At 28.7% G+C, this 13,745-nt stretch overlaps 1 protein-coding gene and 1 long non-coding RNA gene across 4 annotated transcripts; both read right to left on the reverse strand.

The window, feature by feature from the left end:
• Positions 1-253: 253 nt before the first annotated feature.
• LOC149031300 (uncharacterized) lies at positions 254-4,393 on the reverse strand. The gene is made up of 2 exons (XR_016177852.1): positions 1,452-4,393; positions 254-1,371 (listed from the first exon to the last, which is right to left on the reverse strand). It is a non-coding gene; the product is annotated as an uncharacterized LOC149031300 (long non-coding RNA).
• A 1,447-nt stretch (positions 4,394-5,840) lies between these two features.
• Positions 5,841-13,185, reverse strand: LOC149031301 (uncharacterized). 3 transcript variants are annotated; one of them, XM_089176356.1, is made up of 10 exons: positions 12,778-13,185; positions 12,125-12,565; positions 11,820-12,026; positions 10,904-11,034; positions 10,472-10,679; positions 10,030-10,230; positions 8,566-8,728; positions 8,149-8,474; positions 6,597-7,022; positions 5,841-6,519 (listed from the first exon to the last, which is right to left on the reverse strand). In XM_089176356.1, the coding sequence occupies exons 1-6, from the start codon at positions 12,883-12,885 to the stop codon at positions 10,147-10,149; spliced, it is 1,179 nt and encodes a 392-aa protein (XP_089032482.1). In that variant the 5' UTR covers positions 12,886-13,185; the 3' UTR covers positions 5,841-6,519; positions 6,597-7,022; positions 8,149-8,474; positions 8,566-8,728; positions 10,030-10,146. The 3 variants fall into 3 exon arrangements, with proteins under 3 accessions (XP_089032482.1, XP_089032483.1, XP_089032484.1); XM_089176357.1 differs by having other exon boundaries at positions 8,553-8,728; XM_089176358.1 differs by lacking the exons at positions 5,841-6,519; positions 6,597-7,022; positions 8,149-8,474; positions 8,566-8,728; positions 10,472-10,679 and having other exon boundaries at positions 10,031-10,230; positions 12,778-13,184.
• Positions 13,186-13,745: the final 560 nt, after the last annotated feature.

Here is a 13,745-nt window from a genome sequence, read left to right on the forward strand (position 1 = left end):
ATGTTTTGTGTATTTAGGAAATTTACACTAATTTTTCAATAAAATGGAAGCATTTTTAAATAGAAGAAACTGGACACGTAAGATAAAAAATTACCCATATTTTTTTATTTTATTTCCAGTAAAAATACTATAATGTATATTATTTCTGAAATATAGAAAAAAATTATAATTAAAAAAAATTAAAAAACAAACTAAACCAAAAAAAATTTTTTTTAACTAAATAAATTATAAAAAATAAAACAATGAAAACTAATTGTTGAATTCTATGCAGTATTTTTTATTCTCTGTTTATTATACCATATCTACAAAATACAATCGATACTTTTATATATATAAATAATATCCGATATCCGGTGTGGGACACACGTTTTTTTCAGCTACCTACACTCCAAGGTCGGTTCCTTTTCATGAGAACAAAATTCTAGAAAACAGGGAAGGTCCGTTGAAAATTGATCTATATTTATAAACTTTATTATCGATGCGGTATTACTCATTTCTATAGTTTTTTTTACAACATGTCATATCTTTTCTATTCAAAAATGTTTCTATTTTATTAAAAAATTTATGAATTAAATTCTTTATTTCGCAAATATTATAATCAATAATTATGAAGTACATAGAATATATATTAATTGTATCGTCTGAAATATTAAAAAAAAAAAAGGATTACCAGAGACATCAGACAAAAAGAATTAGATAATACTGTGGAATAAATAAGGAGCAGCTGACGCATTCCATTCAAAAGCAAGTAAATTACTGTTATATTTTTATTTTGCTTCTTTATAAAATATATTTGATGCATAAAGACAAAATATGTCTATTAAATTTGATTTTTATATGTTCTTATAAAAAATATCCAAAGACATATACTGACTCATGCATATAAGAAAATTATATTATTAATTGTAATATTTGCGTATTTAAGAAACTTATACTAATTTTTCAATAAACTAAAAACATTTTTAAGATGTTGAACGCCCAGCGTGAATCGGTGGAGCTTACCACGGGGTCTAAATTTGAGACTCGTAGTCACTGTGTATGTAGTGTACACAGCTCGATAAGCTGAGAGAGCGATACGATTCAATGCGTTGTTTAGATTTATCATTGTTCAAATCTTTATTTAGACGAGAGTATTTAAAAAGATAAGTTTGTGATCCAAAGAATAAAAACGAGATATGTTAATGTATTATGTTATATATAATAATGGTCGAGAGAGAGAGAGAGAGAAAGAGAAGTGCGGCAGGCTATGTAGTTTAAAAAGTATTTCTCGCAAAGATTTCTATTAGATCTCTCATTGCATTTTACTAGAACCTTTGTTCAGTCCAGCAGTAAATTCCATATGTTTTTTATAATATCTTTATTTCGTCTATCCTAAAATGTTTGTTATACAGCCCAAGAATGTAGATGAAAATGGGAAATTTAAAACTATACTAACAAAAAAAATTTTATACCTGAGTTTCAAAAAAAGGATTATTCGTATTTAATTAGGTTCCCACGAATTATATTTCCTTTGATAAACATGCTACGATTTTGGTGTCTATCTATAACTATCTGATTAGGCATTCCATTTTTATTGCTTGAATTGGGAAAAATGTACTTTTTATCAGCTATTCCACCCAGAGACCATACCGGTGATCTTTATTATATATGGTAATAATATTATAATAAATAAATCCTACAATTATCTTACTCTTGAAATTTTGCATACGTCTCATTCTCTCGAAATTTAGTTTTTTGAAGGTTTCACTTCTAATTTTAATAGCACACCCGCACACTTAAAATTCCAGTTTTCATCTTGTCATCGCCTCCCTGGACCGCTTCATCGCTCACCAGGCCCACCAGGAGTGAAGATAAGAAAAGAAAAGCCTAAATAAGAAAATTTCTTTCTGATATCTTATTACTATTGACACAGTATCAATAAACCGGCCTTGTTGTGTAGTATAGTATAGCAGCGCGGGTCGGCCTCCGATGACATTTTTTTCCTTTGTAGTAGTTCATTTCCCCCACCCCCAAAGTGCACCTGTGGTCGTCATCGCCCACTTTGGGAACCACTGGTGTAATTTAAAGATTATTTTTTTGTTTAATTAAATAGCGAGATTTATTATAGTAAAATGAAGAAAACTCTTGATTCCGCACTTTAAAAGAGCAAATCAATGAATCTATAGATTAGCTATTACATTATTGAAAGGGATTCAATCTTAATAAGCTAAATTTCTTAATAATCTGTTTAAACGATTTTAAAAGGGTTATTTTGATTGTGTGGTTCAGACAGAAAAAATATAACTGATGATGATCAAATATGATCAGTCAAAAATGATAGTTTATTAAATTGTAATGATGTGATGTTGAGCGGTATTTACAAAAGGTTTACAGAAAGTGACGTAGTTACAAAAATACAGAATACAAATAGTTATGAATATAAGACCGACTGATTGACTGATAAACTGATAAACTGACTGATAAAATACGCAGACGGATGTAACAGACTGAAAGTATAATTATTGAACTGAGAACTAAGGACTAAGCAACAGATACAGACAATTATACAGACAAACAGATATACAGACTGATACTGATTAAAAACTGATAGACTAAGCCTTGATTTCTTACTTTCTTTCACATATTTATATCATAAAAGAGTAACAACCCTATGGGGAGGGATGGAGATTATGAATATTATCGACCAATAGCAGAAGGATCCACCCCACATAGTCAACCGATGGGTACATCTTATTTTTTTGGTAAAGATAGTAGTAGAAATCATGCATAATTGAACTTTGTCTTTTTTTTTTAAACAACGGAATACCGTTTCCTCTTAATCTCTGAGTGGAGTTTTCTTTCACTAAGACCGATAGCGTATTCAAACACGAAATAAAATAAAAAAGAACTAAATAATAATTGTATCGTCTACATGATAAGAAAAACAAAGTACATTTCGAATAGTTGAAAAAATTTACAAATTTGGAATTGCAAAAATTACTTAATGAGAATTCAGTTCAAACGATTTTAGAGTTTTTGAAAGCGTTTAGTGTTATTTAAAAAAAAAAACTATTTTAAAACGCTTGCATGCAATGAAAAAAATTATAACGAAGAAAAATGGCAACCACGCATGAACTAAATTTACCACCTTACATATTAAACAGAAAATTGAAAAGAAAATAAAATTATAAATGTTTATTTACATATTTTTTAATTTCTATTTAATGTCAATTTAAGAATATTATTATAAAAATTAATAAAAAATATTACAAATACGTATACTGTAAAAAAATATTAATAATAGAGACTCGTTTAATTTTAACTAATATTTTTGACTGTTAATATAAATTAACTTGAAATTAGAGAAAAATAATAATAAATAAAAAACTTTTTTATATTTTTTTTAAGTATCTTTTTAATTTTAATTCTTATTAAACAAAATGCTGTTAAAAATATTTAGAAATTTAGAAATGTAGGTAGCGCAATTCTACGAGTCTTTAAAGCTTTGACGAGTCGAAGGAACACTTTAAATTTTAGTTCAACTTTAAAATAATTCTTGCGTTTTTCCTGATATTTTTTTTTATTTAAAAAAAAAATTTATAAAAGTTTTACATTCACTTTTGGAAGAATAAAAGAAATTGAGAATGAACAGAAAAGCAGTTTTTTGTGTTTCGTATGAATAGAAAGAAACTTGAGACGTAGATAATGAAGATCGATTACTATTAAAAGCGTACATACAAGATATTTCGATAATAGCTCGGACAATATCCGTAAAAGTAAAACCAAGGAAACTATTCTTTCTTCTGTCGAGATCTGGTAGTGTGAGTATGAGTACATGAGAATGATTGTGTGTGTGCGTGTGCGGCGTGTGCGGCGCTGCGTGTTTATGGCGTACGTGACCAAAAGCAGAACGATCATACGATCAATTGTCATTCGAGAAGATGCGAAGTGGGCATTCGAAAAAAAGAAAAATTAAGAAGAATAACACTTCAAAAAAACGATGAAAGATGATGAGAGGAATAACGCGTATTATATATATATACATGGATATGTATATTTATATGATATGTATGTTTATATGTATATGTATATGATATGTATATGATATGTATAATATGATATGTATATGATATGTATAATATGATATGATATGTATAATATGTATATGTATATGGAATGAAAGTATGAGCGCAAAGATGGTATTTTTTAGAAACTATAAAGAGTATGTGTTTTGTACGACAAAAGATTCTGCTAACCATAAATAATACGACGAATAACACAAGCTAAATATACAGCGTTGTGAGAAATAGTTTTGTTACCACATTGAAGTGCTAACGAGATATCTCGTTTTTCGTATTGCGTTGCTAAGGGTGTTGATAAGATATTCCAATTATTATAAATGTAATACTTATAATTTATACTACGTGATTAAATAAAACTGTGATAAATGATAATTATTCCTATGTATAAATATAGTTTTAAGAAGAGCAACATTTTTCTACTTTTTTTCATCATGTTTTATATTGATTTTATTATAGTATGATTTTTACCTAATATTAAAATATAATTAACATTACTTTATTCTCTCTTTATTTCGTAAAATACTGTTGCACTTTGAACTTTGTTAATATCATTTATAGTTTTGTTTTTATGAGCTTTTTCCCAAACTATAGTAAATTATATACCATAATACACCGAATTATATAAATATACCATATTTAAACTATTTAAAAAGAAAAAATCAGTGTGTAAATCAATGTGTTAGAATTAAAATCTTCAAAAAACTAAGTTTCGAGAAAATGAGACGAATGCACAGTTTCAAAAGTAAGATAATTGTATTACACGTAACTTTCATTTTTCACCGAGCAAAAAGAACTTATTTCCAAAAAAAAAGTTTTCTATTTCCGTTTTATTAAATATTGAATTATATTAAATATCGTGGAATTTGGAAATAGTAAATTAAAATTAGAGGAATATTTGGTAAATTTTTGTTTCATTTGTTTGTTCCTTCTTATTTGTTTTTTTTGTTAGGAGACATTTTTTTCTTTTTTTGAAATTAACCGTCACGACGTTTTTATGAAAATAACCTTTGATACAAAAGTAGAAGATACGAGAAAGAATTCAATACGTAAAATAAAAATAAAAATAAAATAAAAGAATATTCAAAAGAGAAATAAAAAGTAAATAAATAAAATAATTACTTTGATACTGAGTGATGATCATAAATTGCGATTTGATTTATTTTTCTTAAGTTAGTTCGATGATACGAATTAAATGGTGGTCAATAGTAATTATGTGGTCGTAGTTTTTTTCGCAACGAAAGTTGAGTAGGACAAAAATGATTAATTTGTCCTTAAGTTGACTCAGACGTTTCCTTGATGATGCTATTGTTGTTGTATAATTCATAAACCAGGGATTTGCCATCACGAACGTTTTTGACGAACGAACACGTGCACAAGAACTTTTGGAAAAAAGGCAATGAGCTGATATTTCATTGCCTATAATAGTGAATTGTACTTTTGATGAGAACAATGCACTTTTCAAAAGCATATTTTTTCTCTTCTTTCTTTCTTTGTTTTATAGATCGAAAAATAATTTAAATATTGAATGCCGGCAAATATAATGAAAGGAAAAACGTTACGAAAATGAATAACGGTTGAAATCGAAATGTTTCGAATTATCGATATTACTGGTAACGCGTGAATCGATTATTTTATAATAAAATCTAATTTTTATTATAGATTATTTAAGGTTATGTACTTAATAGTCAATTATATTTCAATACGAATTGATTAACTTCTCGAAAAATATCGATCGATTGTAAATAACGATGATGAGAAGGAGAATGAGAAGAGAAATGAGAAAATGTCGACAACACTAACCTAAAAACGTCACGTTGAGAAATAAACTGGCAGTGGTAAGTGGCATGCTCGTTGCGGTATGAAAATCCGTTTTTGTCAAACTTGGAAGAGAGGGCAGCACCATAGATCGTTCCGTGTCGCGCAAATATTCAAATCAAAAATAGAAGTTTGGTGTCTTAAAAAAAAATGTATAAAGAAAATTAATATTTTATGTGGAATGTTAAACAATTAAAGAACAAATTAAAAAAGCGTGGTCTTTGTACTATAAGTAAAAAAAATATTCTGCAGGAACAATGAGTATTATATAAATTATCATAACTAACCTCATTATCACACGATTTTCCAAACAATAATTAATTTAGACAATGTTTCATTAATTTAAATAATTTTGAAGAAAATAATTATTATTTATGAATTAGGATAATATTTTGTGGTCAAAATAAAGAGTTATCCAACTGCCCTCTCAAGACCTTGATTAACTACTCAATTAATTACTAGAGCAACATTTTTTTGTTATTTTTAACATATTAAAGGCAAACTATTGAAATGACCTCACATTAAACTCTTTTGAAGGGGTGACTAGCGAATATGAACATAGTAATTGGAAAACCTGTCCAAATAGAATGGTTTCCAGATAATCATTACAGCGACAAACACTTCTCATGATACCAAAAAATTTCTGAAAACGATAAACGTAAAAATGTTAAAATAGTAAAAGAATGATAAATTATACAAGATAAGAACGATAATACATACTTCCAGTTGATCTTGATTAAGATGACACGTCAATAAATATTCGTAGTTGCGTTCTTTGTGTAAAAATTCTCCCAATTCAAGAGTTGCTTGTTAGGTAATTTTCAATCTGATAAGAGTACTGGAAGTGATTGCGAAAAAGAATTTTTCAACCTCTTCTCTTCCATTTGCAAATTTCTCCTTTTTGATCTTCCGCTTTTTTTTGTTAAGTAGTTTTTTGTTATTAGCTTTAAATTCCCACATTTTTAACCCTTTCACTGCGGTGGGCGTATATATACATTCTCAGAAGTCATAATATATACAACAGGCGTAAATATACGTTCTGCGAAGTCCATCAATATACACGGTAGGCGTATATATACGTTCTTAGAAGCCCATCGATATATACAGCAGACGTAAATATTCTAGACTACAATAGTTCTATGGGCGCTGTCAATAAAACGGACATGGTTATTAGTACTATTGAATGTACAAGAAAAATCTATAAATGGTATAAACAATTTTTTGTTCATTTGTTAGATTTTGTAAGTATTTGGAACTCTTATGTAATATATAAATGCAAATCACGTAAGGAGTTATTGTTCGCATCATTTCATTTATTACTTACGAGGTCTGTCCCAAAAGTATCCGACCTACATCCATATTTCTCCCCCGAAGTTAGTTTTCGTCGTTTGGCTTATGACATCCTTTAAAGTAGTCCCCATTTGATTGAATAACACGCTCCCAACGCCCTTTCCACTTTTGAAAGCAGTCCTGGTACTCGTTTTTCGGTATCGCCTTTAAAGCGTTCGTCACATTAGTTTCAATCGTTTGCACATTGTCAAATCGGTGTCCTTTAAGGGGTATTTTCAATATTGGAAACAGCCAAAAGTCGCAGGGAGCTGTGTCGGGACTGTACGGAGGCTGACGAAGCTATACAACACGATGTTTACTTAAATATTGCTGCACGAGGTTCGATACATGTGCTGGTACGTTATCGCAAATCTGCAAATCTTCAGGTAAAATCCTCCAAACACTACTTTTCGTTATTCTAAAGTCATTTTCTAGTTCTCGCACAGTCAATCGACGATCTTCATTAATTGCAAGTAACACACGTTTGATTTTATAGTTTGTTTTTGCTGTCGAAGGTCGCCCAGAGCGTGGGTCACTATCAACAGATGTGCGGCCATCTTTGAACCGTTTATACCACTCTTTTATTTGCGTATTGCCCATACACTCGTTCTAAAATGCTATCTTCATCATTTCGATAGTCTCTGCACAACTCTTTTCCAGTTTAAAGCAAAATTTAATACAAATTCGTTGCTACAATTGCAGCAAAATGTGACGAACGCTTTAAAGGCGATACCGAAAAACGAGTACCAGGACTGCTTTCAAAAGTGGAAAGGGCGTTGGGAGCGTGTTATTCAATCAAATGGGGACTACTTTAAAGGATGTCATAAGCCAAACGACGAAGAGTAACTTCAGAGGAGAAATATGGAGGTAGGTCGGATACTTTTGGGACAGACCTCGTATAACTGAAATATTTGAGAAATATCTAAAAACATCAGCTGCATACCGAAGAGGTAGTAATATGGATGGTAGCTCATTACGTCTTATTGAAAGGCATTTTCCAAGCAAATATATGAATCCGTCTGCCAAAAAAAAAATCCTGTTCGAAAATGTGCAGTACGCAGTAATCACAGAATTCGTAGAGAAACCATGTATGAATGCAAGGTATGTAATGTAGCTTTATGTGTTGATCCATGTTTTAGGATATACCATACAGAAGTGGATTATTAGATTTCTTCTATTATATTTTTGTTAGCTTTATTCGTTTATAATGTAAAATTGTTTATCATTCTTTTTTCTTTATATGTAATTAGCAACTGTTATTGATGAAATCTGTAAATTGAGTTATGTAAATTAAGATAGCATAAAAGGCTACTTAAAATAAATAAGTAATGGATATTTTTCATTCACTTGCAACGATTACTTTTTAAGTCCTACGAATAGTTTCAAATCTCCAGGTACTGTTTTGGTCACTGGTTGCACGGAGTAGCAACCGACGTGCGTATAACGCGCTGTCCCTGGTGATGGATTACTCCGAGGTCGCGCCGCAGTGAAAGGGTTAAATATTCCAGAAAGTCACTTATTACCTAGCGAAATTCAAGATTATTATTTTCTTATTTCAAAATGCTTCAGAAGTAAACATTAGTAAAGAAAAAAGAAATTATTTGAGTTGTTCAGTTAGGATAAAGGTATTGCAATTTAGTAGAAAACAGGGTGTAGGGACCATTTATATCTCAGTGTGATTAATTTTAGAACATTTTCCAATTATTTAATTTAACTCTTTGGGGCACAGTGGGATTAAAAGTGTCCCACCTTTTTGATACACCGTAATGCACGGTGGGACATTTTTAGTCTTACCTCGAAATATTATTGCAATAGCTAAACATGCTCTTAAGATTATATTTCGTTTTTTTTACGCAAAATAATTAGTTATTAACTCTTTTTTTTTATGTTTTTACATTATTACATTATGTAATACTTTTATTAATAAACAATATACCAATTTGGTTTCATTTAAAACTTAATCAAATTTTTATGCAACATAGGGCTATTTTATTATCTAAAATTCCATGCCGCAAAGAGTTAAAATAACTGAATATATATATAGAGACAGAAATCAGTACACATGAAAGTTTGATGATGAATATCTTTTGAACGCTTAATTTAATCACCAAAACATAAGACACCATTTTTATAGAGCAGTTAATTTCCTACAAAAATTGGTATTGCGCATTTTATAATAGTCATTTTTTGTCGATTTATAAAATTCATAAACAAAAATGAAATTTATCTTAAAATAATCAAACTTAAATCATCAATATCATTCAAATGGTGAGGTTTACGGAAAAAATGTAAGATACATTTGTTGTAGAGCATTAAATTTCCTACAAAATTTGTCAAGAACATTTTTCTGTACAATCAATTAATGATGAGGTATGAATTTTAATCTATTGGACTGAGAAAAAAATAAAAAACTGCGATGCGGAGGATTTTCCTATTAAAATTAAGAGCTCATATTTTGTGAGAATTTTTTTATGGTGTCTTGCAACTCATTTTTCCGTGGCTCTTGTAAAAAAAAAAAATAATTGATTTTTTTGACCCACCCTAATAAATATTTATAATATTTATATATAAAATATATTTAATAATTAATATATTAATAATAATATTTTATAAAATATATTAAATAATATATTTAATATTTTATATATTTTTTAAATATATATATATATATATGTATATAGTCACCACGTAGAGTTTTATTTTATTATAGCAATTATTAAAGCAAGGAATCATTTGAAACTTTGTTATGAGTCAAACATGAATAAGAGAAATATCATTATTAATTAGTAGTTTCATAAAACTACTCATTTTTTATTGTACTTACATAAATTTGATGTATGTTTTAATTATTTATTCCTACATTTATTAGCAGAAATACTGAGTTTTCCCAACTTCCGGATGTATCTATTAAGTGTGTTTTTGCAGGGAAGAGAGAGGATTTTCAAATTTCATTTCTTAAAGCTTCATCTTTAATTGTCATAGAGTTCACTTTCTGCGCTTTAATTATTTGTAAGAGTGATTTAATCTGCAAAAAAAAAGAAAAAAGAATAATTTTATATAAATCATCTCAGACAGTTAACTGCTAATCATTCTCCAGCACCACATAAATTTTGGAATTTGCAAATCTTTGATACACAATTGTATAAAAGTATAATCATGAACGTGTAACTCAAATTGTTAAAGTTTTACGATTATGGAGATTTATCTTGTAATAAATGATCTCGAAACAAAAATAAAAGTGATTAACAGGAAATATAAAGATATACTTTTCGTTTAAGACGCTTAATTTGCTTTCTTTTGAGACTGTCCTGATATTTCAAACTATCATAGCGATCTTTGATATCAGGCTTGATTCTGTAAGATTGATTCAGTAATTTGTGTCGCAATTTTCGGCAAGCAACACATCGGAAACCATTCATATGTTTCTTGTATTTTTCGTTAGGCTGTGACACACCAGTGCACGATGATGAACATCTATGATAGATAAAGTAATAAAATTATCTAATCTTGATTTGAAAACAATAAAATAAATATAATTAGTAATAAAAGCTCAGAGATTTAAAATGTTATAAAAGATTTACAATTGTTTTTACTAGGAATTTATAACCGTAGTGCGCGATATATTCAAAAAGATTTGTTGTCATAAATAATGATTTACATAAAAATTATTACTTCTTGCATTGACATACAGTAATTACCTTTCTTTATCAAATCCAGTCCCATCACATAACTCACAATCTTCTAAATCTTTTAGAAATTTCCAAAAATCTGATATGTCAGAAAAATCAGAGTTGAATTCAACCAACTCTTGCGTTTTAAGGTTTAACAACTAATCAAGAAGAAATATAATTAGATTATATTATAGAAACTATAGAAATATAATTAATTAAAATTAGCTATAATAATTATATATTATATATATATATATATATATATTATATATATATATATATAAGATTATATTATATTATATTATATATTAATTATATTATAGAAATATTAGGTCAAGTCATAAATAACTACCCTTTTTATGAAACAAAGAATAGCGTTTCTGCTACTAATAAGTGCACGACACTTTTCATAGTGTTTCTTTTTGCACTCTTTGTATTTGTTGGACGTATCTATTGAATTTTGCTCCAATAATACCTTTAAAAGGTTCATCAAAATTGGACAGACGTCCTGCATTCGGTTCGTCTTTTAATATCGTATCTCCAGAACGGAATTTTACAAACCAATTTCTGACTGCCCTATCAGTTATCAATTCTGCACCGTATACGCTGCATATTTTTTCAGCAGCCACTTTAGTGCTATTGCCTTGTTTATATGCCTAAAGCCATGTCGAATATGCACTTTTTACTATCCATTTCAGAAGTTAAGAAAAACGGTTAAATGTAACATTGACTGCATAAAAAAGTTGACAGAAGACTAACTGAATCCTCATCTATACAGTGATATCAAAAATTCGTTTGTTTCGGTGACTTATAGTAGGTAAATACGAAAAATAGATTCTACATAGACGCATCGGAAGTTACTTATGACTCGACCTAATATAATTAATTAAATAGAATTATAATTATAGTATTAGAAATAATAATTAAAATTGAAATTCCTTACCGAGATATTGGAGTTGTCATTAATTGTAACACGAAATTTCAAATTCATATTTACTTTATCCAAATAGCATAATACTAGACTGTGAGGATTGACCAAATCAGTTGTCCAGCACCAATTTTTTGGTAAAGCTTTGATTTTTAGCACATTAATAATTGTTGACGTAGATAACTTCTTAACATCAATCTTTGAACCAGGCAATTCGTGTGACTGTGAATAAATAATATAATTACAATATTATTGTAGTTTTCAACTGGTAAATTATAACGATAGGACGTTACAATAAAATTTTACAGAATATTTTGTACCTGTTCTTCATTCTCATAATTATTAATTTCTTCAGAACTTAGTGAAGCAACTGGACTTTTTGGACGGTCACAATTTTTAACAGAATTATTAATAATTATTATTTTCTCATTTGTCTGTGCTACACTTCCACTGGTATCAACATTATTAACACTTCCATTTGTTGATAGTACATCACATACAACATTTGAAGTTTTAACTGTATTACTACTACTATTAGTACTACTTCTGATTTCACACAACTTTGTAGGATTAAACGTTGGAATAGCTTCGGGCTTAAGTGAATACCTTTCCCTAAATATTTCTTCAATCCCATTAGCCATTTTTATTTTATCACTCTTAATGATATCCTCCTCGTTAAAATGTAACTCACAAACGTATTGTTTTTTTGGTATTAATTGCTGATTTAATCCACTACTCCATAATTTTACCAGATCAGGATGCTGTTGAAAGAATAAAATTATTATGTGAATTGCAATAGATTGAAGATAGATAAACGTAGAAAGATAGAAAAAATGTAGAAGGATTTTTTAAAGATAGAATTCAGCAACAACAAAAAAATACAATTTTTTACTTTCAGTTTGATTAACTCATTTACATCATTGTATTCTTTTATATTAGTAATTAATAAAACTATCAATTAAGGTTATCTTACCTGTGGTACAGTGAATAAAGACGTATTTCTCCGATTTAATTTAGCATTCCTGTTACGATCCTTGACTCGTCCACTTGTACACCCATGAACAATACATTTATTTACCATTTTTAAATAAATATTACTTTTTATAAATTAATATTATTAACAATTGTCAATGAAAAATAAAATATATGTTACCAAAGCGCAACTCTCTACTCACTCCGACAGATGGCGCAGCGGTCGTCGCTGCCAACCGCGTTAGCAACAAGATCTGCTAGGGAATTTTCCCCAAGCCACTCTTGGTTTATACAACAATATTATTATTATATTATTATTATATTATTTTTATATTATATTATTATTAACAAAAGCCGAGCTGTACGGACGCAATAAAAGTCACTACGTTACAACCAACATTTGGGCGCCTAGTTTCTTTCTCCTCCCGCACGTAGGATAAATCTTACACTATCGACTGAAGGACGATCTGAGCTGGTAAAGCGCGGCAAATTTGAATTAAAGATAGTATACTTTCTTTACATATATATATATATTTACTTCTAAATCTCTCAAACAAATTTCATTCATAAATTCAATGTTTATTAATATCTTAACAATTTATATTTTACATATAATATATTAACATTGACTTATATACTATATAAAAAAATCTAAATTATCTCTTTCCCTTTATAATTTGTTACAACTTAAAAATTAATTCGCACACGACAATTACTTCATTATAATATATCAGCATTTCACAAATAGCACGATAACTGCATATATATGCTATATATATTCTCTCTGAATAAAAACATCCTAATCAAGTATAACATTTTTAAGGGACTTACATTGAGTTTCGTTGGTTTTTTAAACTGTTATTACGAATGGGAGAACGAAAATCAAGTGACACTCTACTCGAAGCATTTTTAAGAACAATCGGAGATAGTTCGGGTGGATTATTATAATTATAAAGTTTTTCTAAGCGC

The sequence above is a fragment of the Polistes dominula genome, unplaced genomic scaffold (genome assembly GCF_049000335.1).
Source record: "Polistes dominula isolate Pdom_NZ unplaced genomic scaffold, Pdom_raw_medaka contig_403, whole genome shotgun sequence".
Lineage (NCBI taxonomy): Eukaryota > Metazoa > Arthropoda > Insecta > Hymenoptera > Vespidae > Polistes > Polistes dominula.